The sequence below is a fragment of the Salmo salar genome, chromosome ssa20 (assembly GCF_905237065.1).
Source record: "Salmo salar chromosome ssa20, Ssal_v3.1, whole genome shotgun sequence".
In the NCBI taxonomy this organism is placed as follows: domain Eukaryota; kingdom Metazoa; phylum Chordata; class Actinopteri; order Salmoniformes; family Salmonidae; genus Salmo; species Salmo salar.
This window is the reverse complement of record NC_059461.1, coordinates 18361549-18384338: the sequence shown is the minus strand read 5'-3', so window position 1 is coordinate 18384338 and position 22790 is coordinate 18361549. Positions and strand designations below refer to the sequence as shown.

At 42.6% G+C, this 22790-nt stretch overlaps 4 protein-coding genes across 9 annotated transcripts in view; all 4 read left to right on the top strand.

Moving 5' to 3' along the window:
• Positions 1 to 4904, top strand: part of LOC106580007 (collagen alpha-1(XIII) chain) — a 28464-nt gene extending 23560 nt beyond the window's left edge. The window contains exons 24-30 of the mRNA XM_045703022.1: positions 1542 to 1586; positions 1914 to 1958; positions 2424 to 2477; positions 2600 to 2653; positions 2741 to 2794; positions 4674 to 4727; positions 4832 to 4904. Of these exons, the coding sequence (XP_045558978.1) occupies positions 1542 to 1586; positions 1914 to 1958; positions 2424 to 2477; positions 2600 to 2653; positions 2741 to 2794; positions 4674 to 4698 (277 nt within the window). The 3' untranslated portion in view covers positions 4699 to 4727; positions 4832 to 4904. The remainder of the gene's footprint in view (positions 1 to 1541; positions 1587 to 1913; positions 1959 to 2423; positions 2478 to 2599; positions 2654 to 2740; positions 2795 to 4673; positions 4728 to 4831) is intronic.
• A 238-nt stretch (positions 4905 to 5142) lies between these two features.
• Positions 5143 to 9088, top strand: LOC106580003 (collectin-12). Of its 3 annotated transcripts, none has more exons than XM_045703023.1 (16): positions 5143 to 5193; positions 5509 to 5616; positions 5832 to 5884; positions 6007 to 6060; positions 6395 to 6519; positions 6611 to 6664; positions 6810 to 6917; positions 7036 to 7089; positions 7220 to 7309; positions 7470 to 7521; positions 7638 to 7691; positions 7881 to 7934; positions 8070 to 8123; positions 8244 to 8261; positions 8402 to 8455; positions 8891 to 9088. In XM_045703023.1, the coding sequence occupies exons 9-16, from the start codon at positions 7254 to 7256 to the stop codon at positions 8966 to 8968; spliced, it is 420 nt and encodes a 139-aa protein (XP_045558979.1). In that variant the 5' UTR covers positions 5143 to 5193; positions 5509 to 5616; positions 5832 to 5884; positions 6007 to 6060; positions 6395 to 6519; positions 6611 to 6664; positions 6810 to 6917; positions 7036 to 7089; positions 7220 to 7253; the 3' UTR covers positions 8969 to 9088. The 3 variants fall into 3 exon arrangements, with proteins under 3 accessions (XP_045558979.1, XP_045558981.1, XP_045558980.1); XM_045703025.1 differs by having other exon boundaries at positions 7220 to 7273; positions 8891 to 9067; XM_045703024.1 differs by lacking the exons at positions 5143 to 5193; positions 5509 to 5616; positions 5832 to 5884; positions 6007 to 6060 and adding an exon at positions 6067 to 6282 and having other exon boundaries at positions 8891 to 9067.
• A 5-nt stretch (positions 9089 to 9093) lies between these two features.
• LOC123729137 (collagen alpha-1(III) chain-like) lies at positions 9094 to 14306 on the top strand. Of its 2 annotated transcripts, XM_045703020.1 has the most exons (6): positions 9094 to 9325; positions 10948 to 11061; positions 12635 to 12741; positions 12848 to 12928; positions 13026 to 13208; positions 13430 to 14306. In XM_045703020.1, the coding sequence occupies exons 2-6, from the start codon at positions 11025 to 11027 to the stop codon at positions 13586 to 13588; spliced, it is 567 nt and encodes a 188-aa protein (XP_045558976.1). In that variant the 5' UTR covers positions 9094 to 9325; positions 10948 to 11024; the 3' UTR covers positions 13589 to 14306. The 2 variants fall into 2 exon arrangements, with proteins under 2 accessions (XP_045558976.1, XP_045558977.1); XM_045703021.1 differs by lacking the exon at positions 10948 to 11061.
• LOC106579997 (endoplasmic reticulum mannosyl-oligosaccharide 1,2-alpha-mannosidase) lies at positions 14244 to 22790 on the top strand. Of its 3 annotated transcripts, none has more exons than XM_045703019.1 (14): positions 14244 to 14620; positions 16018 to 16172; positions 16711 to 16819; positions 16917 to 17032; positions 17169 to 17287; positions 17480 to 17592; positions 17815 to 17991; positions 18092 to 18240; positions 18490 to 18678; positions 18851 to 19041; positions 19832 to 19952; positions 20092 to 20286; positions 20470 to 20601; positions 20853 to 22790. In XM_045703019.1, the coding sequence occupies exons 1-14, from the start codon at positions 14527 to 14529 to the stop codon at positions 21057 to 21059; spliced, it is 2067 nt and encodes a 688-aa protein (XP_045558975.1). In that variant the 5' UTR covers positions 14244 to 14526; the 3' UTR covers positions 21060 to 22790. The 3 variants fall into 3 exon arrangements, with proteins under 3 accessions (XP_045558975.1, XP_045558974.1, XP_014015999.1); XM_045703018.1 differs by having other exon boundaries at positions 17812 to 17991; positions 20853 to 22789; XM_014160524.2 differs by lacking the exon at positions 14244 to 14620 and adding an exon at positions 14835 to 15292 and having other exon boundaries at positions 17812 to 17991; positions 20853 to 22788.

Sequence of the window (22790 nt, the reverse complement as noted above, 5' to 3'; positions counted from 1 at the left end):
CGTCACTCTCTGTGCATCACATTGCTGTATGGGTTTTGACTGACAGCTGTTCTGAACTTGAGCACCTCACGCAACAAGTAGTTGCCTCCATCCCTCCCTTCTAACAGGGCAACTTTTGCACGTTTTTTGTTGTCCGAGTTAGGAAAATGCTGTAAATTAAAAGGACTAGATATATTTAGAAAGATGCGACGTTGAGAATTATTATAAATACCACTTTGATGTTATACAAGCAAGCCAAAACCCTGTTAGTCCAAATGTGCATTTCACATTTCCATATCATAAAACTTATGTAGTACAGTGTCAACGTTTATGATCACTATGTTTGATGTACAGTTACAAGATGACATGGCTTCATACCCTGAGTTGTTCAGAACAGAAAGTGTTTCTGTGTTTCTCTATTGTGTAGAAAATGAGCTGTGGACATTGCATCTGAATGCACTCATGACTCCATTCTATGATCACCAAAATTACTATCTGTTTCTCTGAACTGCCCTGTGAAAGTCTTACACTGTAAGATCATATTTTATAACTTTGCTAGTCATTTTGGCAATAGAACAACCTTTCAAATGATGCCCACCTGTCAAAGAATATGATTTATAATGAAACGTTTTTGGATTGCGTAAACAACAACAGTAATTGTGTGATGGCAGGGCTGTGTTCCAAACAAAACAACTACAAGTGTGTTCGCTCTAGTTCCTCAACGCCACAGCTAGGAGAGCTCTAAAAACACCTAGTTGAAGACTCTTCTTTGAGTCATCAAAGTACATTGAAATGACTTACACACTTTGGAGAGGTGTGGCCCCTTGGAGACACCAGTTAGTCCTCTCACTCAAACCCTTGTAATATGTTTGTCTTATGTTGCACCTACCCCACATTTTCAAGGAAGAATCTTAGCATGTTACTGAATGTATCCAGTGTATTTTCCGATTATGTTGTCAACAAATGTGGCGAAAAGTAAATGTAAAATCTAAAACACAGTGTAACGTTTGAATTCAGTCTTGTCAGGTGAACAGTTGTGTCCTCACCTTTGGTCTAATAATTTCCCCATAAACTCCAAACTGTTCACTTTCAATTACTACCATGCTTATTCTTTTCATATTTACTCTCTAAGAAACACTGAAGTTGACACTGAAACAGTTTTTCCATCCCGAAAATTGCCACTTCGGTTGGTAGAGTCAGATGAACAGGAGAACAGCTACCATGCTAACTGTTCTTGTAAACTTAGTCATTGCGCTAACACTAGTTAGCATTGGCTTGTGAAACTACCTCTAACTTCCTTAATTCTGGACACAGAGACATAAAAAGTGTATCCATGATGGTATTCTGTTACAGCTAGTGATATTCAGAAAATAAAAATGTTTTACATAAAAACATCCCCCCAAATATATATATTTTAAGAACAATTTATAATAATTCGCAGACCCCCGTTTGAAAACCCCTGATCTAATAGAACATCTTTGTAGATAAAAGACTATGCCCTCTTCTGAAGGAGGTTGTTGGGGGATTCATCACATTTTCCCTCTGATGTCTTCTCTTTCCAGGGCCGTAGTGAACAGCCTGGTCTTTTTGGTATACCTGGAATCCCGGTAAGGGAAGAGTACTCAATCTCATATGAATATTACCTGACAGACATTGGGACTGAGGGAGCAGAAGGAAAGCCTGGTACACAGGTTCCCATTTTATACATTTGAATATTTTAATTTCACTTATTATGATTTTCAACTGACTCCTTAATTGTCTAGTGGACATTTCCAATATAGTTCATTGAACAGGTACAAGCTCAGCTAGTTCAACCAACCATTATTGATAAATAGCCTAAAAACTCAAATAAATGTGAGTAAAAGTTACATTCTGTGTATACAAATGAATGTATGACATGATAAAAGAGAATATGTGTAATGTGTGATTGACAGGGTGCTCCTGGCTCTGCTGGCATTCCTGCATCTAAAGGAGACAGAGTGAGTCATATTCCTGTAACCAATCAGCTCTAAACAAGAAGAGGTCAACAGTAAAAAGGATAAAAACACAAAAGGCTCAATCATCACTAAACTCTCATAAACCTGAGCAATAAAGAGAGGAAGTGTGAGTTGTTGATTGGTTAGAAAAGATATCAGATGATCCTAGACACAGATGTAATCACCCGCCTGTGGGCCTGTGGTGGCCAGTGCTGTTACAGCTCTCTTTATAGGAGCACGTAAATGTCAGACAAGGGGGTTCGTAGGCTGAGTCAGTCAGTGTCCTTGTAAGACACATTCAGCATTGCACAACCAAGGATGAGCTGGGGTCATCAACACTGCTTTGTAAAGTATTGATACGTGATGCTACTAGGGCACATTGCATTAGGGTGTTGATATGTTGCTACAGGGATGTATATTCAACAGTCAATGTGTCTTTAACCTTCCTTGTCTCTGTCATAAATCCAGGGATTCTCAGGCCTGGGCGGAGAGCCAGGACAAGCAGGTCCCCCAGGCACTCCAGTATGTCCAACAAAAAATATCACTCACCTACAGGATCATTGTTGAATCTGCACATTCTGTCACCACCCTCAACTCCTACTCATCCTTACCTTCTGTTTGTATCTATTTTGTGATTTTAACAGGGTCCTGCAGGAAAGCCTGGACAAGACGGCAGTTCTGGGCCACCTGGTGATAAGGTTAGTACTGTAGGCCAAAAGCCTCTGACACAAAAATAAATATTACCAACATTTCTCAACGTAAATGAGTCTCTCTCTGTTCTTTAGGGCTTCACAGGGAAAGTTGGCATGGAGGGTCCCCAAGGGCCAGTGGGCATGTATGTAAGTGTTACAGTGGGGCAAAAAAGTATTTAGTCAGCCACCAATTGTGCAAGTTCTCCCACTTAAAAAGATGAGAGGCCTGTAATTTTCATCATAGGTACACTTCAACTATGACAGACAGAATGAGAAAAAAAAATCCCGAAAATCACATTGTAGGATTTTTTATGAATTTATTTGCAAATTATGGTGGAAAATAAGTATTTGGTCAATAACAAAAGTTTATCTCAATACTTTGTTATATACCCTTTGTTGGCAATGACACAGGTCAAACGTTTTCTGTAAGTCTTCACAAGGTTTTCACACACTGTTGCTGGTATTTTGGCCCATTCCTCCATGCAGATCTCCTCTAGAGCAGTGATGTTTTGGGGCTGTCGTTGGGCAACACGGACTTTCAACTCCCTCCAAAGATTTTCTATGGGGTTGAGATCTGGAGACTGGCTAGGCCACTCCAGGACCTTGAAATGCTTCTTACGAAGCCACTCCTTCGTTGCCCGGGCGGTGTGTTTGGGATCATTGTCATGCTGAAAGACCCAGCCACGTTTCATCCTCAATGCCCTTGCTGATGGAAGGAGGTTTTCACTCAAAATCTCACGATACATGGCCCCATTCATTCTTTCCTTTACACGGATCAGTCGTCCTGGTCCCTTTGCAGAAAAATAGCCCCAAAGCATGATATTTCCACCCCCATGCTTCACAGTAGGTATGGTGTTCTTTGGATGCAACTCAGCATTCTTTGTCCTCCAAACACGACGAGTTGAGTTTTTACCAAAAAGTTCTATTTTGGTTTCATCTGACCATATGACATTCTCCCAATCCTCTACTGGATCATCCAAATGCTCTCTAGCAAACTTCAGACGGGCCTGGACATGTACTGGCTCAAGCAGGGGGACACATCTGGCACTGCAGGATTTGAGTCCCTGGCGGCGTAGTGTGTTACTGATGGTAGGCTTTGTTACTTTGGTCCCAGCTCTCTGCAGGTCATTCACTAGGTCCCCCCGTGTGGTTCTGGGATTTTTGCTCACCGTTCTTGTGATCATTTTGACCCCACGGGGTGAGATCTTGCATGGAGCCCCAGATCAAGGGAGATTATCAGTGGTCTTGTATGTCTTCCATTTCCTAATAATTGCTCCCACAGTTGATTTCTTCAAACCAAGCTGCTTACCTATTGCAGATTCAGTCTTCCCAGCCTGGTGCAGGTCTACAATTTTGTTTCTGGTGTCCTTTGACAGCTCTTTGGTCTTGGCCATAGTGGAGTTTGGAGTGTGACTGTTTGAGGTTGTGGACAGGTGTCTTTTATACTGATAACAAGTTCAAACAGGTGCCATTAATACAGGTAACGAGTGGAGGACAGAGGAGCCTCTTAAAGAAGAAGTTACAGGTCTGTGAGAGCCAGAAATCTTGCTTTTTTGTAGGTGACCAAATACTTATTTTCCACCATCATTTGCAAATAAATTCATTAAAAATCCTACAATGTGATTTTCTGGATTTTTTTTCTTCTAATTTTGTCTGTCATAGTTGACGTGTACCTGTGATGAAAATTACAGGCCTCTCTCATCTTTTTAAGTGGGAGAACTTGCACAATTGGTGGCTGACTAAATACTTTTTTGGCCCACTGTACCTGTCCACCCCCAAAAGGTGTTCTAGTGGGATTACCAGCCTACGTTTCATTTATCTTAATGTGTTTAGAAAAGTATTTTTATAATACCGCTGTGAGATCATGCTCTGTAAGTGTTACTGTAATCTTTTATTTTTCAAAACAATGTGTAAAAGATGTTTGAATCAATTAATATAATCTCAGTGTAGTGGTACCTACCTACTACTGCCAACAACCAACTTTGGGTGGACCGATTGTAATTGTGGAAACCCATTCCTTGTACAGGGCTACTCAGGAGCAGTGGGTTTAACTGGGAGACCTGGTCGTTTTGGAGAGAGGGTAAGAACCCCTACAGTTCTACAGAATGTTAGCATTGGTATGTTAGTAATAATGGCTGTTCGTTTGCATGAATGCCACCTGTCTGTCTGTCTGTCTACCCCAAGCGAGAACCTGGTGTGAGAGGCCCCGCTGGTATCCCTGGGAAGAGTGGACCACCGGTAAGTACACTGTACTGACATTCACATTGTGGAGAGAATAGTCTAAACTGATACTGGTGTAAATTGATACATAGGGGATGATTTTGAGCTGTCTTACAGGGATTGAAGGCACCTCATAGGGAGAGAGGGCCAAATTGACCTCGGGTGAGGAAACGTTAGTCCTTCAAAGCTCTTCACTCATTTGATGTTTCAGACATACTGGCTGAGTTGTTCTTCTGTGTACACAACCTGTGATTGTGATTTCTCTAGTTTGTCTTCCTTAGGGCCGTCAAGGAGAGACTGGACACAATGGCATACAGGGATCACCCGTGAGTAGCACTTTTAAATCATGTCATTGTCTTCGGCAGGTAGCCTGGCTGTTAGAGCATTGGCCCAGTAACTGAAAAGTCACTGGTTGGAAATACCTGAGCTGATAAGGTGAAAAATCTTCTGATTTGCCCTTGAGCAAGGCACTTAACCCTAATTTGCTCCAGGGGCGCCATACTATTATGGCTGACCCTGTAAAACAACACATTTCACTGCACAGATCCAGTGTACGTGCTCATGGATGGCACCTTGACAACTGACGATTTGGTAATTTGAAGTGTTTACTACAGAAGTTGATTGGGTGTAACTGGTTTTAGGGTCCTCTAGGCCTCCCAGGGCTAGAGGGCAGGACAGGAAAGCCAGGCCCTTCAGGAAGCCAGGGGCTTGTGGGGGCACAGGGGTCAGCTGGGCACATCGGATTACCAGTGAGTGGGTACTTTTCAACATTCTCCTTGTTTCATCCCAATGAAAAATGTATAATTGACAGGCCTTTCTGTATAGCATTCTTGTACCAAGTTGAAACATTTTTTTTTTTCAATGTTGATTATATATTTTTTAATGAACATCACAGACATGAAACGGTATTATCAATGTACAGTCACTTTTACGTCTGGTAATGTATTTTATTTACTGTATCCAGGGCACTCCTGGGATGGATGGTGTGATGGGGCAGGTTGGAGAAAAGGAGAACAGGTGAGTGCAATGTCAGCCCTAGCTCATGTCTTTTTTTTGTTTTTCAACGATAGATTGGAAGGAATATAGCATGAATCATGACAGTCACTATTGCATTGAGTGATACACTGTTGTCTGTTTAGGGAGCAGCAGGGCCTGTTGGGGACAGTGGGATATCTGGACTGGACAGACAGCAGGTGGGCAGCAGTGGATCTGGGTGTCTGTTCTTAGATGTACCATCCACCTTCAATATGACTGGTATTGTATGATATGCCACTTTCCAAGGTGGTAAGTGTGGCATATCTTGCAATTGTACTATTATGGCTGACATTGATGACCATGTTTTATATTATCCTGCCCCCCATGGTCCCCCAGGAACAGTTGGTGAGGAGGGGCTGTCTGGGGAAAAGGGGGAACAGGTCAATAACTGGGTTTCATCCCTTTTACACTAGTTCAGTTAAAATGTGTTAATAAAATCTCTTCCTACTCTGTCCCCACCTCTCTGACTCAATCTCTGTTGCTGTGAGGCAGGGTGCTCCAGGTCTCTTTGGAAAGCCAGGGCCCAAGGGACTCCAGGGAGAGCCAGGGCCACAGGGCTCCCAGGGGCTGCAGGGGGAGCCTGGGCCAAGGGGGAGCCTGGGCCAAGGGGCAAAGAGGTCAGCTGTCTACCAAGCTCATCTACACGCACAGGCTGCCATGATCAGGTTGGAATGTGGTTTCATGGTGTTCTGTGATTGTCTGTTGCAGGGAGAGATGGGAGGTTTCGGCAACAGAGGAGACCCTAGTCCTAAATGACTTAAGGTAATGGAATGAACAGAATCTACATGTATGCTTAATGTGCGGTCCCATATGTACTGCCTGGTAAGATTTTCTGAAGCCTTCAAAATCATTTAATCGCTCTTCAAATCCCATAGAATATCTTTAAGTTGTTGTTTTTTCTCTACAGGGGGCAATAGGACCTTGTGGATTCCCTGGGTTGGAGGGGCCCTCAGGAGCTCTTGGGGACAATGGGAAAAGAGGAGTGAAAGGAGGGAAGGGCCATGTAGGACTACGAGTGAGTGACTAATAAAGTGTATTTTATCCTAATAATTACTGATTTACTGATATATTGTAGATGATCTATGTGATATGTAGATTTGGAACTACAGCAGTGTTTGGTTTCTGTTTGTCAGGGCCAGGTGGGGTTGATGGGTGAAGCTGGACCGTTGGGTTTGTCTGGATTGGAAGTAGGTTTGAAGTAGACTGGGTTGCTTTAAAGACAAAACCCCATATTGGTTTGGAAAACTGTTATTACTCAGTACTCGCAATGTCTGTAATGGCTTTGTAGAATACTCTGTCAACCTGTTCTTGTTACAGGGTGTTCCAGGTCCTTTTGGATTGGCTGGCGCTTATGGACCACAAGGGCAGAAGGTATGATGTAGTAATGATGGAAGACAAGGGCCTTACGTAAGTTATTTTTAGTAACCATATAATTTGATTCGTTTTGGAAATGCTGTGCTCTCTTTTCAATGCCAGGTGGTTAGCTGTACGACTCAATCACTGTGTCCCCAAAACTCAGGAAATAACTACCCTTGTTTCTATATATGTCTTTCTCTGTTTCTCTAAGAACACCTGGCATAGAAGGAGATAAGGGTGAAATGGGTGAACCAGGAGTAGAGGTAAATATGAAGCAGCAACAGGGTGACCATATGATTCAAGAAGTACAGCACTTTGAACCATATGTTCCTAGAAGCTCATTCTATGTGAGACTAATGTCTTTCCCCTGAACTTGCAGGGAGAGAAAGGGGAGATGGGACGGACAGGCCCTCCTGGAGCTCAGGGGCTGAAGGTACTCTCATTTATCCCAAGAAGCGTTTTACAAATGACTCAGATGTACTGTGCATGAATTGATCTATTTAGAGTCACTACAGATACATTTTGCCTCCATCATTCCCATGTTCATATCCCTATACATTTCCTGTATTCAATGATGGACACAGCTCCATGATGTATTGAGTCAGTTGAGTGTCTGTTTCAGGGGACACAAGGCCCTTTGGGAGAGCCAGGGAGCGATGGCCTAAAAGGAGAACAGGTGAGATGTACTATCTGTCTGTCTATTTGGTCTTACTCTGAAAGCTTGACTCAGTGTTTTCTGTTAAGTATGCAACATTAATCGTGGCATTGCTATTGAGTTGTATTGACTGTGATTTGTCTTCTGTCTTTGTAGGGAGACATTGGTCCTCATGGGGGGTGGGTGACCCCACGTCTAACTAGACTTCCTGTAAGTTGTCCTTTTTCAGTGATATGCTATTCCTATTTGCTTTACTTTTCTTAAAATAAAGTAGGATTTTTATACAGAGAATAATTAAATTCTAACGTGATTCCTTTTCTCTTTCTATAGGGTTTCTTTGGAGAAACGGTATATTACTCTAAATACAAATATCCGCATGTGTTACGTTTTCTTTATGCATACCTTTATGTGTTCTGTACGTGTATTATGTGGAGATTGGTGGATTGACTAAGGGCACTGACTAAATGGGCTATTTACCTAAATATCAGGGTCTAAAAGGATTTGCCGGAAAATCAGGTCATGTTGGAGTGAGAGGCCTGCCTGTGAGTATGACCTTCCTCACGTCACACCACAGTACCAGCTGCATTACATCTCTTTAATGAAATAAAAATGATTCCTGACCCAATCTACATTTTAGTAATTTAGTAGACATGCGTATCCAGAGCGACTAACAGTTAGTGCATTCATCTTAAGATAGCTAGGTGGGATAACCACATATCACAGTCATAGTAAGGTTCAGAGAGGGGCAGGGACTCTGCAGGGACTCTGCTGTCCTAGCATCAGGGTAAGCTGGTTCCACCATTGGGGTGCCAGGATAGAGAAGAACATTGACTGGGCTAACCGGGAGCTGACCTCTTGTGGCAGAATGGAGTGCTCGGGTTGGGATGTAGGGTTTGAGCATAGCCTGAAGGTAGGAAGCATCCCGGGGCAGTGAGTTTAACTTATATATTGTGCTTGTTTTTCCTTTTTTATATCAGGGCCTTCCTGGACCTCCTGGCCCCCCTGGAACCTCTCTGAACCTTACTCTGGCACAGCTCAAGGCAAGTTGTTGGTAATCTGTCAAAGCAAATCCAAATACTTCATTTCAGTTTGGAACTCAAATGCATTTTTGCCCTATTCAGCCATGACTATTTATCTTACAACAACTCCTTGTCGTCGTCGTCCCCCCCCGCCCCTGACCAGGACCTCATTGTAGCACTACCTCCTGATCCAGACTCTGCTGGACTCATTGCACCAGGACCTCCTGATCCAGACTCTGCTGGACTCATTGCACCAGGACCTCCTGATACAGACTCTGCTGGACTCATTGCACCAGGACCTGGGCTTGTTCATAGATCTGCCAGATGGCACCAAAGAACACCCGGCTACCACCTGCTTGGAGCTGTGGCTGTCCCAGCCCAACTTCACTAATGGTATGGGCTTCTTCCACAGGAAGCAATGTTCCCTCTCAGCTGCATGCTGTGCGGGGGCTCGCAGTACCCCGAGACTGCCGCGCAGCTCCCCCAGGACTTCTGCGAGAAGAAATATCAGCCCAGGGAGAGAGGCAGGAGATTGAACTTCACTCAACTTTCTAGAGTTTTTCCCCTTAGCTAACACTATCAACGTTTCCCTTTACTGTGGGAATTGTGATCAAATCAATGCAATATTAGCCACTTTCAATGCAACATACCGATAAAGAAAACTAACCATACAAGAGATTTTGTTGTAGGCACAACACAGTGGAGTAGAATTCTATCGCGCACGAATCAGCCCGTACTCTACACAGACTCGTGCAGCATTAACAGTCAGAGCTGCAGTAGGCCTATACACAAATTGACCATTGCCATATATGGATATGTGCCATTTACTTTGAACTGGACTGTGTTTACAGCTCTGGTCGTGAGTAGATGAGCTTGTTTTGAGATCAAAGCAAGAGTTGCATGTAACCACATGTCCACATTTTTTTCATATCCTTTGCTAGTTAGTAAAGTATTAGTCCCAGTTATAGATCATTTGTAGTCAGTAATAGGGGAGTGATTGCTTCCTACAAGAGCACAAAACAGGTACATTTAAAAGCAAGTCAGGTAAAGATATTTTCTTTTGTCTTAAAGGGGCAGTGTTGTATTTTGAGACAGGCTTGAATAAGCAAAAGTAGCCAATAGACAGAGGGTAGCATAATTTGTCTGATTCTCTGTAGTAATGGTATGGGAATAATAATGCATTTTATTTTGTAAAGTGGTTTCTTACATCAAACAACACAACAACAAGTTCAGTCACTTCCGTGTCTGAAGGATAAGTGGATAAACAGGTTAATGTCAAGCCCTGCATGTTTTTTCAAAAGTCTCATGGAATGTAGGCCTACTGTACATTGAACACCACACATTGGTTGCTACTGTAGCCTGAATGATAGAACGGCTACAGTTGAAGTCGGAAGTTTACATACACCTTAGCCAAATACATTTAAACACAGTTTTTCACAATTCCTGACATTTAATCCTAGTAAAAAAATACCTGTCTTAGGTGGGTTAGGATCACCACTTTATTTTAAGAATGTGAAATGTCATAACAATATTAGAGAAAATGATTTATTTCAGCTTTTATTTCTTTCATCACATTGCCAGTGGGTCAGAAGTTTACATACACTCAAGTAGTATTTGGTAGCATTGCCTTTAAATTGTTTAACTTGGGTCAAACATTTCAGGTAGCCTTCCACAAGCTCCCCACAATAAGTTGGGGGAATTTTGTCCCATTCCTCCTGACAGAGCTGGTGTAACTGAGTCAGGTTTGTAGGCCTCCTTACTCACACACGCTTTTTCAGTTCTGCCCACAAATGTTCTGTAAGATTGAGGTCAGGGCTTTGTGATGGCCACTCCAATACCTTGACTTTGTTGTCCTTAAGCCATGTTGCCACAACTTTGGAAGTATGCTTGGGGTCATTGTCCATTTGGAAGACCCATTTGCGACCAAGCTTTAACTTCCTGACTGATGTCTTGAGATGTTGCTTCAATATATCCACATAATTATCTTTCCTCATGATGCCATCTATTTTGTGAAGTGCACCAGTCCCTCCTGCAGCCAAGCACCCCACAACATGATGCTGCCACCCCCTGTAACGGTCTTCGTCGTCCTCGGATGAAGGGGAAGAGAAATCAGACCAAAATGCAGCGTGGTAAGTGTTCGTCATTTTAATGTACAGCTGAACACTAAACCAACAAGCAAAACAAAAGAACAACCGAACAGTTCCGTCAGGTGCAAAACACTAAACAGAAAATATCTACCCACAAAACCCAAAGGAAAAACAGGCTGCCTAAGTATGACTCCCAATCAGCGACAACGATGTACAAGCTGTCCCTGATTGAGAGTCATACCAGGCCAAAACAAAGAAATACAAAAACATTGGGATGGTGTTCTTCGGCTTGCAAGCCTCCCCCTTTTCCCTCCTAACATATCGATGGTCATTATGGCCAAACAGTTCTATTTTTGTTTCATCAGACCAGAGGGCATTCCTCCAAAAAGTACAATCTTTGTCCCCATGTGCAGCTGCAAACCATAGTCTGGCTTTTTAATGGCGGTTTTGGAGCAGTGGATACTTCCTTGCAGAGCGGCCTTTCAGGTTATGTCGATATAGGACTCGTTTTTCTGTGGATATAGATACTTTTGTACCAGTTTCCTCCAGCATCTTCACAAGGTCCTTTGCTGTTGTTCTGGGATTGATTTGCACTTCTCACCAAAGTACGTTCATCTCTAGGAGACAGAACACGTCTCCTTCCTAAGCAGTATGACGGCTGCATGGTCCCATGGTGTTTATACTTGCGTACTATTGTTTGTACAGATGAACGTGGTACCTTCAGGCGTTTGTAAATTGCTCCCAAGGATGAACCAGACTTGTGGAGGGCTACAATTTTTTGGGGGCTGATTTATTTCGATTTTACCATGATGTCAAGCAAAGAGGCACTGTGTTTGAAGGTAGGCCTTGAAATACATCCACAGATACACCTCCAATTGACTCAAATGATGTCAATTAGCCTATCAGGAGCTTCCAAAGCCATTACATAATTTTCTGGAATTTTCCAAGCTATTTAAAGGCACAGTCAACTTTGTTTGTTAACCTCTGACCCACTGGAATTGTGATACAGTGATTTATAAGTGAAATAATCTGTCTGTCAACAATTGTTGGAAAAATTACTTGTGTCATGCACAAAGTTGATGTCCTAACCGACTTGCCAAAACTATAGTTTGTTAACAATACATTTGTGGAGTAGTTTAAAAACGAGTTTTAATGACTCCAACATAAGTGTATGTAAACTTCTGACTTCAACTGTATGTCCATGTTAAAATGTTATGGAATGCATTTTATCCATAGTTTTTAATGGTAGGCCTACATTATGATCAAATAGCCACAGTAGCCAACTTGGCCACTGTTCAAACTGTAACTTAAAGCGGCTACAGCCTCAGTGTTCACAGTGAATGCGCCCTGGAAGTTGATTTTCACAACGTTCAAGTTTGCGTGTGCTCAGCAGACCTGAAATTTGCTTGGTGACAAAAAATGAGAGGAAACATTGACAGGAACTACATTGATTTCATTATTTTCATCACAATGTGACACCTTCTCCATTATATACTAACAGCATTTTAAATGTACAATATGTTTATTACATTTGTGTAGGAGCAGTTGTACTCTACTGCAGCAGAGAGATTGAACCCGGCTCAGTTTTTGACATAAACGTTGTTCCATGTTCCAGGGATGTATTACATTGATCCTAACCAGGGCAGCCCAGCTGATGCCATTCTGGTCTACTGTGACTTCACTGCAGCACCAAAGACTTGTCTGTCTCCACTCCATCCTCAGGTACTTCCACACACACCTCTGGCTCTGGGACCCTCTGAACTATAGATCTTATATCATGTGGTAATAACATTATGCTATGTGTGTTTGAAATTCATTCAAACTTCAGGTGCCAATGACGGCATGGCTGAAGGATTCTGGGACAAATAGCTCATTTCATTGGTTGAGTTCAATGGAAAAAGGCTTTCAAGTGAGGCTCAAATCCAACCTTTATTCTGTCTTGCTCTCATGTCCTTAGTTTGATTTTATGCTTTGAAACCACATCTTCCTTCCATTCCCTCTCCCAGTTTGAGTATCCAGGACCGGATGTAGTGCAGATGAGGTTCCTTAGGTTAAACAGCAGGCTCACCAGTCAGAACATTATCTACTCCTGCCAGCCTGGGAACAAACAGAGACCAGGGGAAAGAGAGGTGAAGTTCCTGGCAGACACACAAAGACAAAGTTACCTGGGGACATTACGAGATTGTGTGGTATGTTTTCAGACTATAATGACTACCATGTACTCTATTAGATGATGATGATGATGATGATGGTGATGATCAATCAATCAAATTGTATTGGTCACAAACACATTTAGCAGATGTTATTGCGGGTGTAGCAAAATGATGAAGAGGAGGCGGAGGGGGCTGTTGAGGGATGGTGAAGAGAGTCACTTCAGTGCTTGTAATGTACTTTGTTTCCTTCTTGGCAGTCCTCTGAGGAGCTGGATTCCGGAGAACGTCGTGATTCAGGGTTCCAGTTTGAGAGCGAGGACCTCAATCTACTTCCCCTGAGAGATCTGGCAGTGTTTGGAAGCAGTGACCTCACACAGGAGTTTGGATTCACTGTCGGGCCTGTGTGCTTCAGCTAAAGGAAGAGAGACACTCTCTCTAAGGACTGGCAAGAGCAGAGACAACAATGAGACAACCACCAGACAACCTCCAGCTAGCGGGGAAATGACTCAGAGAAACTGGAAAGAGACAGAGAAAGGCATCAGCACCTCTCCACTTCTCATGACAGAATTGTTTATTGACAAAGTAGAAGTACGAACCAACAGGACAAAGTGTGCTTTCTCTCTCCAAAGGTTAACCAGTTAACAAACATGAACTGGTTGGTCTGTGGCCAGGGATATTCTTGGGAGAAAGTATCTTTGTATTTTGTGTACACTGATTTCATTTGTGATATTGAAACATGCTTATTTATGTAATTGGTTTAAATGACGGCAGTTTCCTTAAATGTTTAAGTTGCTATAATTCAGTTTTTTACAAACATTCCCATACTTAATTCAGGTATGTTCTTGACCAAGAGCACTGTGGTTTACACAACCTTCACTGCTGCAACTTAACAATATGTTCCAAATCTGTGCTCACTCTACCCTTACATCCCAAGTTAGAAACTAAGAAACATATTGATCCCTTGGTCAAAAAGTAGGAAGACTAATATAATGATTATTAGGAGCTATGACATTTTATTTGGTGATAACATTTTGTGCATTCTTGCAGCACCTGAGAGATGCAGTAGCCTAACTACCATTTGTGATGTCTGTTGATACAGAGGAACAATGCGGTACTATAAAACATGTTCTCAAAGTTGATGTATATTTTCTGTAGCTTCTTTGTGTCTCCTGTGTTTTTACCTCACTGCACCTTATTATGATGTCCCAGCTAGAGGCTTATCTTTGTCCCTCCTCAATTTACCACATGATTTTACACCCTGACCTGGCTTTATTCTACCATGAACCCCAACCTGAGAAGCTTTCACAAAGGGAAAAATGACTCCCCAGTTCTGTGAAAAACAGTTCTGATTCTAATGGAAATACTCCAGGAGGGACTTTATGTGGTGGCTGCTCTTGATAATGTGCTTACAATTGATACTGGATTGCATGCAGTAGGCTTTGAACATGGTATGGAACTTCAATGACAGAGACAAATGTATCTTTAAAGTTTTGCTCAGTTTCATCTTTGCTTAAAGATGTGTGTTTGTAAATTGTGTGACTTACTTAATTTATTTGCTGGCCATTTTTCTTCAATTGTTTTAAGTATCCATGCATTGAGATATATATATATATATATCATTCATATTCTCTTATGTTTTGTAATATACACACGAGATACCAGTAATTGTTTGGGGTTCAACTGAAATATATGAATAAATTAAAGTATTGTACTAATTTATTCATAATTCATTGGTAGTGCCCCTCCACAAAAAGCACCCAAACAAGTGGAAAATATAAGCCATTTTATTTTAATTAAAACGTAAAGCAATTAAAAAGCGATGTGATTTGACTACATTAGATTAATGAAAATGAACTACCGATGAAGCTATGATGTTTCATGGAAATAATCGGGCGAAGTGTTGACATGAGAGAAAGGCGTTGTGATTTGACTACATTAGATTAATGAAAATGAACTACAGATGAAGCGATGATGTTTCATGGAAATAATCGGGCGAAGTGTTGACATGAGAGATCGTCCTCAGACATTGTTGCTTCTGCTCTGTTCGCTCAGATGTCTTTTTCCTGACACTGAGCATAGACATTTCTGCTGCTGTTGAGTAGAGGATCATTCTCTTCAAGGTATGCAATCATTTTAAACAAACACTTGCGTTTATCCTGTAAGACATGCTCCTCGTTTATAGTAAATTGACTGTACTCGTGTAACCGCTTGTTTTTAGGCTGTAGGCCTTGTAATGCCTCGGTCTCTAGTCGCTCTGTGAATCGGCCAAGCCTCGCTCAAGATCCAGGACATTGGAATTGGGAGTTCCGAAGAACACAAGAGACGATACATTGTAGTTTAAAATGTAAAGGAAATGTATTTCTAAATTCAACGTCTGTAGTTTTAGCCTACGTTTTATTGGCAGCAGCAGATGATTATGTAGGTTGGCGCAGATGTTTTACATCGTTATTAACAGCTGTTGCGCCAGGACTCATGCGTAGCCTCCAGGCTTCCTCGTCAGATGGCATACACTATTATACAACTAAAGTCATGTATTTCCTTTCGAAACAAATTTTTACCTGTTTAGGAAAAAAAATGTAAGAAATCTTTTCAATAGTGAGGACAAGTGGCTGACAGGCTGCAATAAGTGACAGCAGCAAAATGTAAACGAAACTAGTGCTTTGTTTTCAGATTGTTTTATTTCTCTATTAAAACGGTGATCCATGTATGTATGTATGTATGTATGTATGTATCCTCAATATTAAAAGTAGCTTAATCTGTTTTGATCGAATAAAGTACATCTCTCTACAGTTGAGTTTGTATCAGAGAAGGTAATATTGCTTCTGCTGTAATTTCTAATTGGCAGCCCACTTTCCCCACTGTGCCTATGACTTCACCGAGGGGTGGGCTGGAGACATGCACCCACCATCAAGGAAGGACTTTGTGTCTTTAACCCTCACTGGACAAGGAAGTGGCAACTATAATAACAGTAAGCAGTGGAGAAGACAGTCCTGCTGGAGGGTGAGTGGTGGCTGAAGGAAGTCAACCAACTTATCTCACACACTGATCCGATGACTTATGTACTATTTACAGCTTATTTATATGCTGTAAGACATATCGCACTGAATGTTTTATACCTCAAATGTAGCATGCCAATTTAATGGTTTACTGACTTGAATGAGAAAATGTCTCAAGACATAATTGTGATCAGAACCATAATATCATGTGATAGATACTCAGAAAGGATATGACTGTAGCTGAGACCTGTCACTGTTAGTCAGTAGAGGTATGACACCATGGTTGTTGTTTATCCGAAGAATACGACACTGCAGTGCTTCTGTATAGTAGCAGTATGTTTCTATAGTGGCGCAGTTGATCAGACGTGTGACACTGTGTGTGACGTTCAGTGATTCTTCTGTATTTCTTGTTGATCGTGGGCTTGTCTCTCCTGGCGGACAAGCCATCGCAGTCAATCATAACTGAGTTTTTGTCTAATTCACTCTGTGCTTACGGCTTTGTCATTTTCTCTCTCACCCAAATTGCACCGATATATACACAGAAATGGAAACGGTTATCCAGATTGCAGCGCAACCTAATCCTCTTCACCGTGGCTCTCATGTTACTTTGTGGGATTGCTACTTACCCCAGTGTCACAGAACATTTCCGAGGTAAGGTCAGCAGAAAAATGGAATTGTTATAATGTATGGTGGTGACTGTTCCTGAGGCACCAGAGACTGAGCATTCTCCCCTCTGCTTCCTCCCCAGGCCTTACTGTTGTCGCGAAGGAGGAAGGGGACCATGCTCTGAAACCTGTCGTCCATGAGGTCCAACCTGCGTTGGACAAGCTGAACCGACCGTTAGTACCAGAGTCACCTTCAGAGGTTGGTACATTCCACTCCTCTGCTTTACTACTAAAGCCAACCTTTGACTCTGACAAAATATGTGAATTGACACATCCAGTAAGCTGGGTTTCTGAAGTAAAGCTCTTCCCTCCCTTTACCATGTCTCTTCCTTCAGAAGCAGAAGAGGGCAGCCCACAAGCGGGGGCCACCCGGCCTGCAGAACCGACTGCAAAAGAAAGGGAACGTGTCAGATACCCAGGTGGAGAAAGAGGAGGGAGAGAAGCCACTTGTTAAGTAAGACTGGTCTCTAATCAGTGGATAGAACTGATGGACTGATTGATAACAACATACTGATGCACCTTTATTGCATGGGTTAGAGAAGTGGATTGCGATGCGTAATCTGAATAAAATATACAACTCGATTCCAAGCAAATGTAAACATGTTTTCTGGTCTTCTCATCTTGACTGACCCCTATGTGTATTTAGCTGGCATGTGGCCATGATTGACCAAGCCACTGAAAGAGGAACTGCCAAGGAAGCAGCGAACAAGGTGGATGTCCCAGAGGTTGAGCAAGAGGGCCATTCACACAAGGAGCCAGGTCTTTGCCATGTTTCTGCCTCTACTGTCTCTCTCTGTCTTTCTCTGCTCAAACCTTCCATAGCCCCCTTCATGACCATGAACAACAGCTGAGTTCATTAACCACACGTTGAGTTTGATGTGTGCATGGCCTGAAAGAGACTTAAATAGAAGTAATGAATTCATAATTCTGGAACGGACTTGGATGGTAGCCTGTTATCTTGGCGTGCGTGTGTTTCAGAAGTCGATAGGCTTGAGGCAGTACGTGATGCTTTCAGACATGCGTGGAAGGGCTACAAAGAGTTTGCCTGGGGGAAAGATGAGCTGAGGCCTATGTCTAAGTCCTATGGAGAGTGGTTTGGCCTAGGCTTGACCCTAATTGATGCACTGGACACAATGTGGATCCTCAACCTCAAAAAAGGTACCTACAGTACATTCATGATCCAGCTTTTCTATATACCTTCTGTATCAGAGTTTTCATGGACTTAGACCACTAAAGTTGCTTGCCCTCTTTTGGACAGAGTTTGAGGAGGCTAAGACCTGGGTGTCCACAGAGCTGTCCTTTAATAAAAACGTGGACGTGAACCTGTTTGAGAGCACCATCCGTATCCTGGGCGGCTTGCTGAGCACTTACCATCTGACTGGAGACACTCTGTTCCTGGACAAGGCTGTGAGTCACGTACAGGGAGACTTATAGAGAGCTGGCCCTTACTGTTTTTGCTGCTGGGCCTCTGGCACTTCCTCCTCCAGTCCCTCTGCCTCTCAAAGACCCTTTCATGGACTGCTGCTAATGCTGCTACTGGTCATATGAATTAATTCCTGAAATTAAGAAAATAATCTGTGGGAGAAGGGGTTCTGGTTAAGAAAACCAGTATTGATGGGCCATTCTGTTTTTTTATTTTTTATTATGACCTTGCAGAAAGATTTAGGAACGAGGTTAATGCCTGCCTTCAACACCCCGTCCAAGATCCCCTACTCAGATGTGAACATTGGGAAGGGTACGGCCCACCCCCCTCGATGGACGTCGGACAGCACTGTTGCGGAGGTCACCAGCATCCAGCTGGAATTTAGGGAGCTGAGTCGCCTCACTCAGGACACACGCTACCAGGTAAACCCAGCCACAGCACAGTATCAGGATCTGTTGGTAATATTCATACCTATGCTCAAAAGCAATGTTCCAATGGCAGGACTCGATTTGACGTCAGGCTTGATTTATACAGCACACTATCAATCATCTCTGACGACATTTAACTGACTTTCTCCATCCCCTTCTTATATAGGCTGCAGTGGATGAGGTCATGCAGAAAGTCCACAAGCTGGAGGGGAAGCAGGATGGCCTCGTCCCCATGTTCATCAACACCAACAGCGGCCAGTTCACCCATTTGGGGATGTTCACGCTGGGTGCACGGGCAGACAGCTACTACGAATACCTCCTCAAACAGTGGATCCAGGGAGGCAAGAAGGAGACGGCGTGAGTCAAACTCTTTTTTTTCTAAACACTTTCCGGTCTACTTTTCTCAAGGCTGTATATGAGGTTTAGGCTGACGCTAATTCTCTGAGTCAGGTCTAACCACTCAGGTCCTACTGATCTTGTCTAGGCTCCCTGCTAAGTACTGGGGCCAGGCAGCAGAGTTGTCCCTGCTCTAGCTTGCTGTCATGTTTTGACAGTCCCATAGCTTGATCTCCTCAGAGCTGTCCCTCCCCTGATGTAACTGAGATGACTTAAACAGCCCAATTCTCTCTGTTACCTGCAGTGCTGGACAAGCTGTGTGGATGCGGAGGAACAGCTGTATGTCGTATCAGGCTGTGCATAAGACTAAAATATTCATGACTCTGTCTGGTGATATTTGCTGAACTTCATGCACAACTAGGTCTTCAGAGCTGCTTTATAAACCATGTATCCTCAGTTGGAACAGCTCTCTCAGACCCAGCACAGCTTGAGGACAGATTTAGTTATTGTACTATGTTTTTAAAGTAGTTCTTAGTTTTTTCTTGGCTCAGTGCTGTATCAGTTGGTGTTGTGGATTCTAACTGATACGAACAAAGTAACAACAGAAACAACAGAAACCATTAAGCTGACTATGCTTCTCAGTATTTGTGTAGTTATAGACCATATTCCTTTCAGTCAAAGCAGTGTTGTGTTATACAGAGCAGTACAAATAAATGGATGTGCTTGGCTGTAAAGCTGTGGCTGTATTGGCTGTTCCTCGGGTTGTGCTCCAGAGTGCTTGGCTGTAAAGCTGTGGCTGTGTGTTCCTCAGGTTGCTGGAGGATTACCTGCAGGCCCTGGAGGGAGTGAAGAAGAACCTGCTGAAGAAGTCCTCTCCGAACAGGCTGACCTTCGTAGGGGAGCTTGCCCATGGCAGGTTTAGCCCCAAAATGGTTAGGATACTGACTATGCACACCAGATGAGTGTGTGTTGAAAAAGCTGATGTTTTCTCTAGAATGTGTAACATGGACGTGGTAGTTCTCCACTGCCCCCCCCCCCCTCCACTGACCAACCCCCCCCCCCCTATGTCAGGACCACCTGGTGTGTTTCCTCCCTGGGACCCTGGCTCTAGGGGCCCACCACGGCCTGCCAGCGGACCACATGGAGCTGGCCAAGCAGCTGATGGAGACCTGCTACCAGATGTATGCCCAGATGGAGACTGGCCTGAGCCCTGAGATTGTCCACTTTAACATGCACGAGGGCAGCATTGGCGATGTAGACGTGAAGGTAGGGGTGTGCTCTGAACAACACTCACAGCAGAGATATGGTTGTGATCAATACCCAACTGAAGTGCTATTTGGTCCCTAACTATTTATTTCACTGTTGTGAAGTGTATGTTTTTTTGTTGTTGATGCAATATGATTGTTTCTCGTGTGTGTGTGTGTGTGTGTGTGTGTGTCATTTCTTCAGCTTGCAGACAGACACAACCTCCTGCGCCCTGAGACGGTGGAGAGCTTGTTCTATCTGTACAGGTTCACTAAGGACAGGAAGTACAGGGACTGGGGCTGGGAGATCCTCCAGAACTTCAACAAGTATACCAAGGTGAGCGAGCACAGTCACTAACCAGCCTAGACTACTGTAAATACTGTAAGTAAATGAACCCGCCTGGTCCCAGATCTGTTTGGCATGACAATAGGAGTCATCTGGAACCAGGCTACTGAGAAATGCATTATTAAAGTGAGTGATGAATCCATATGTGTTAATTGAGTTAGTATTCCTCAGACGTTCCGCGTCCTTCTTATAATAACGTGTGATAACAACATGTGATAACATAATAACATGTGTCTCACCAGGTTTCTACTGGTGGCTACACGTCCATCAACAACGTCCGGGACCCAGAGTATCCCAGCCCCCGGGACAAGATGGAGAGTTTCTTCCTGGGGGAGACTCTCAAATACTTCTACCTGCTGTTCTCAGATGATCCGGAGCTGCTCAGTCTGGACAAGTATGTGTTCAACACAGAGGCTCACCCCCTGCCCATCTGGCCCACCGCACAGTGAGAGATACACAGGGCAAGTCAACATGAAGCACACATACAGTAATACATCACAGCTCAGGGCTTGGCTAACACCAATATATCTTGTTATTCCTTATTGTATATCTCAGTGACTCAAATTTGGGTTGGTTTACCCTCTCCTAAATTGAAAACTCTGGAAAAATTGCTATTTTTAAAAGCCGGAATTCATTGTTTGTTTAAAGGCGGGGGGTAGCAGCAGTGTTGGGGTGAGATTGAAGCATAGTAGCTTTGATATATATTTTATCTTTGTCTGTTCTCGCCACGTTGCTGCTGAGGGGGCCTGTCTATCCTCAGATCATGACAGTTGTTTACTCTGAAGGAAGAGTGGAAAACATGAGGCAGCCAAGCTATGTCCTTGGCCTCATCATGGTTATTTTGTACACCAACACTAGAGAAAGATATGAGCGTGACTGGACTCCAAGCTGTGCCTAAATTGGAGGCAGCAGCAGCCTGAGAGAAAGTGCTAGTTTGACAGAATACAGCACTGAGTGACAAGTGACACCCCCTATCATGGACTTCCCACATGAATAAATGCTATAGTATACTATGGTATAGATCACTGTAGTGTATACTGTAGTATTTACAGTTAACTATATTATAAATACTGCAGTAAAGGAAAACAGTAGTATACTGTAGTATTTATTATAGTGTTTTTGTTTTATTATCTTTGACACTGGAGAATCACTAATGAAGCACATTTTCCATAACCTGTAGGTAGGAAGGTAGGACTGGGGTCTGAATGGAGAGTTCAGAGCTTCTGCTCTTTTTAAATAAACTGTAGGGAACACAATCTATGATCTATACTTATACTTGGCATGTAGGTTTCTTAGTTATGGGTGGTGCAAATTGGGATATGGGGGAGGGGAATGGGCAGGGTATATGCTAATTAAATACTGTAGTATTTACTATAGTTATAAAACTGTAGTGTTTTTGTGGACATTACTGTAGTATTTACTAGAACATTCTATAGTAAGTACTACACATAATTGAGGGATACTACAGTGTATAGTATACTACAGTTTACTAAGGAATTCTATAGTACGTACTGTAGTATTCATAAAAAAATAAAATAAAAAAGATGTATGTGGGTTTACAGTAAATGACCAAGTATTGTGATAAAACATTATGCGTCCCTGGATCCTCTCACTCTCCGGTCTCTTGATCGCATTCTTAAGAAATGGTTTTATACAGATTTTGAAAAGAGAATCAGTCATATCAGGCATAGAATAGTCTGATTTTAATTGCATACTGTGAACCTTTTTGTGTATGGGGACTGCAAGCACTTATTGTTTAATTTCCTTGTGTTTTGAATTTGACTGACTCAGCTGCTATTATATTTAATGAATGTTACATTTTTCTTATTTGTCATGCTTTCCTTTGTTGTGGGGTCAAACTAGTGTAAGTTGGAGTGGACATTTGGGTAGTTTTAGTTATACAAATGTTTGTGAGATTTAAGCTGAATTTTAATTCATTTGTAGTGTATTGTGGTATACTACAGTGCCTTCAGAAAGTATTCATACCGCTTGACTTATTCCACAATTTGTTGTTGCAGTCTGAATTCAAAATTGATTCAATAAATGTATTCTCTCACCAATCTACATACAATACCTCATAATGACAAAGTGAAAACCATGTTTTTAGCAAATGTATAAAGAAATGTAATACATAAGTATTCACACCCCTGTCAATACATGTTAGAATCACCTTTGGCAGT

Excerpts from the sequence above, each read along its gene's own strand:
- LOC123729137 (XM_045703020.1), top strand. The coding sequence starts at position 11,025 with ATGAAGGGGAAGAGAAATCAGACCAAAATGCAGCGTG. Across the intron at positions 11,062-12,634 it reads TCAGACCAAAATGCAGCGTG|GGATGTATTACATTGATCCT; the intron begins GTAAGTGTTCGT and ends TCCATGTTCCAG. Across the intron at positions 12,929-13,025 it reads CAATGGAAAAAGGCTTTCAA|TTTGAGTATCCAGGACCGGA; the intron begins GTGAGGCTCAAA and ends TCCCTCTCCCAG.
- LOC106579997 (XM_045703018.1), top strand. The coding sequence starts at position 14,527 with ATGGAAATACTCCAGGAGGGACTTTATGTGGTGGCTGCTCTTGATAAT. Across the intron at positions 16,820-16,916 it reads TGTCACAGAACATTTCCGAG|GCCTTACTGTTGTCGCGAAG; the intron begins GTAAGGTCAGCA and ends CTTCCTCCCCAG. Across the intron at positions 17,593-17,811 it reads CCATTCACACAAGGAGCCAG|AAGTCGATAGGCTTGAGGCA; the intron begins GTCTTTGCCATG and ends CGTGTGTTTCAG.
- LOC106580003 (XM_045703023.1), top strand. The coding sequence starts at position 7,254 with ATGGACCACAAGGGCAGAAGGTATGATGTAGTAATGATGGAAGACAAG. Across the intron at positions 7,935-8,069 it reads ATGGCCTAAAAGGAGAACAG|GGAGACATTGGTCCTCATGG; the intron begins GTGAGATGTACT and ends CTGTCTTTGTAG. Across the intron at positions 8,456-8,890 it reads TTGGAGTGAGAGGCCTGCCT|GGCCTTCCTGGACCTCCTGG; the intron begins GTGAGTATGACC and ends TTTTTATATCAG.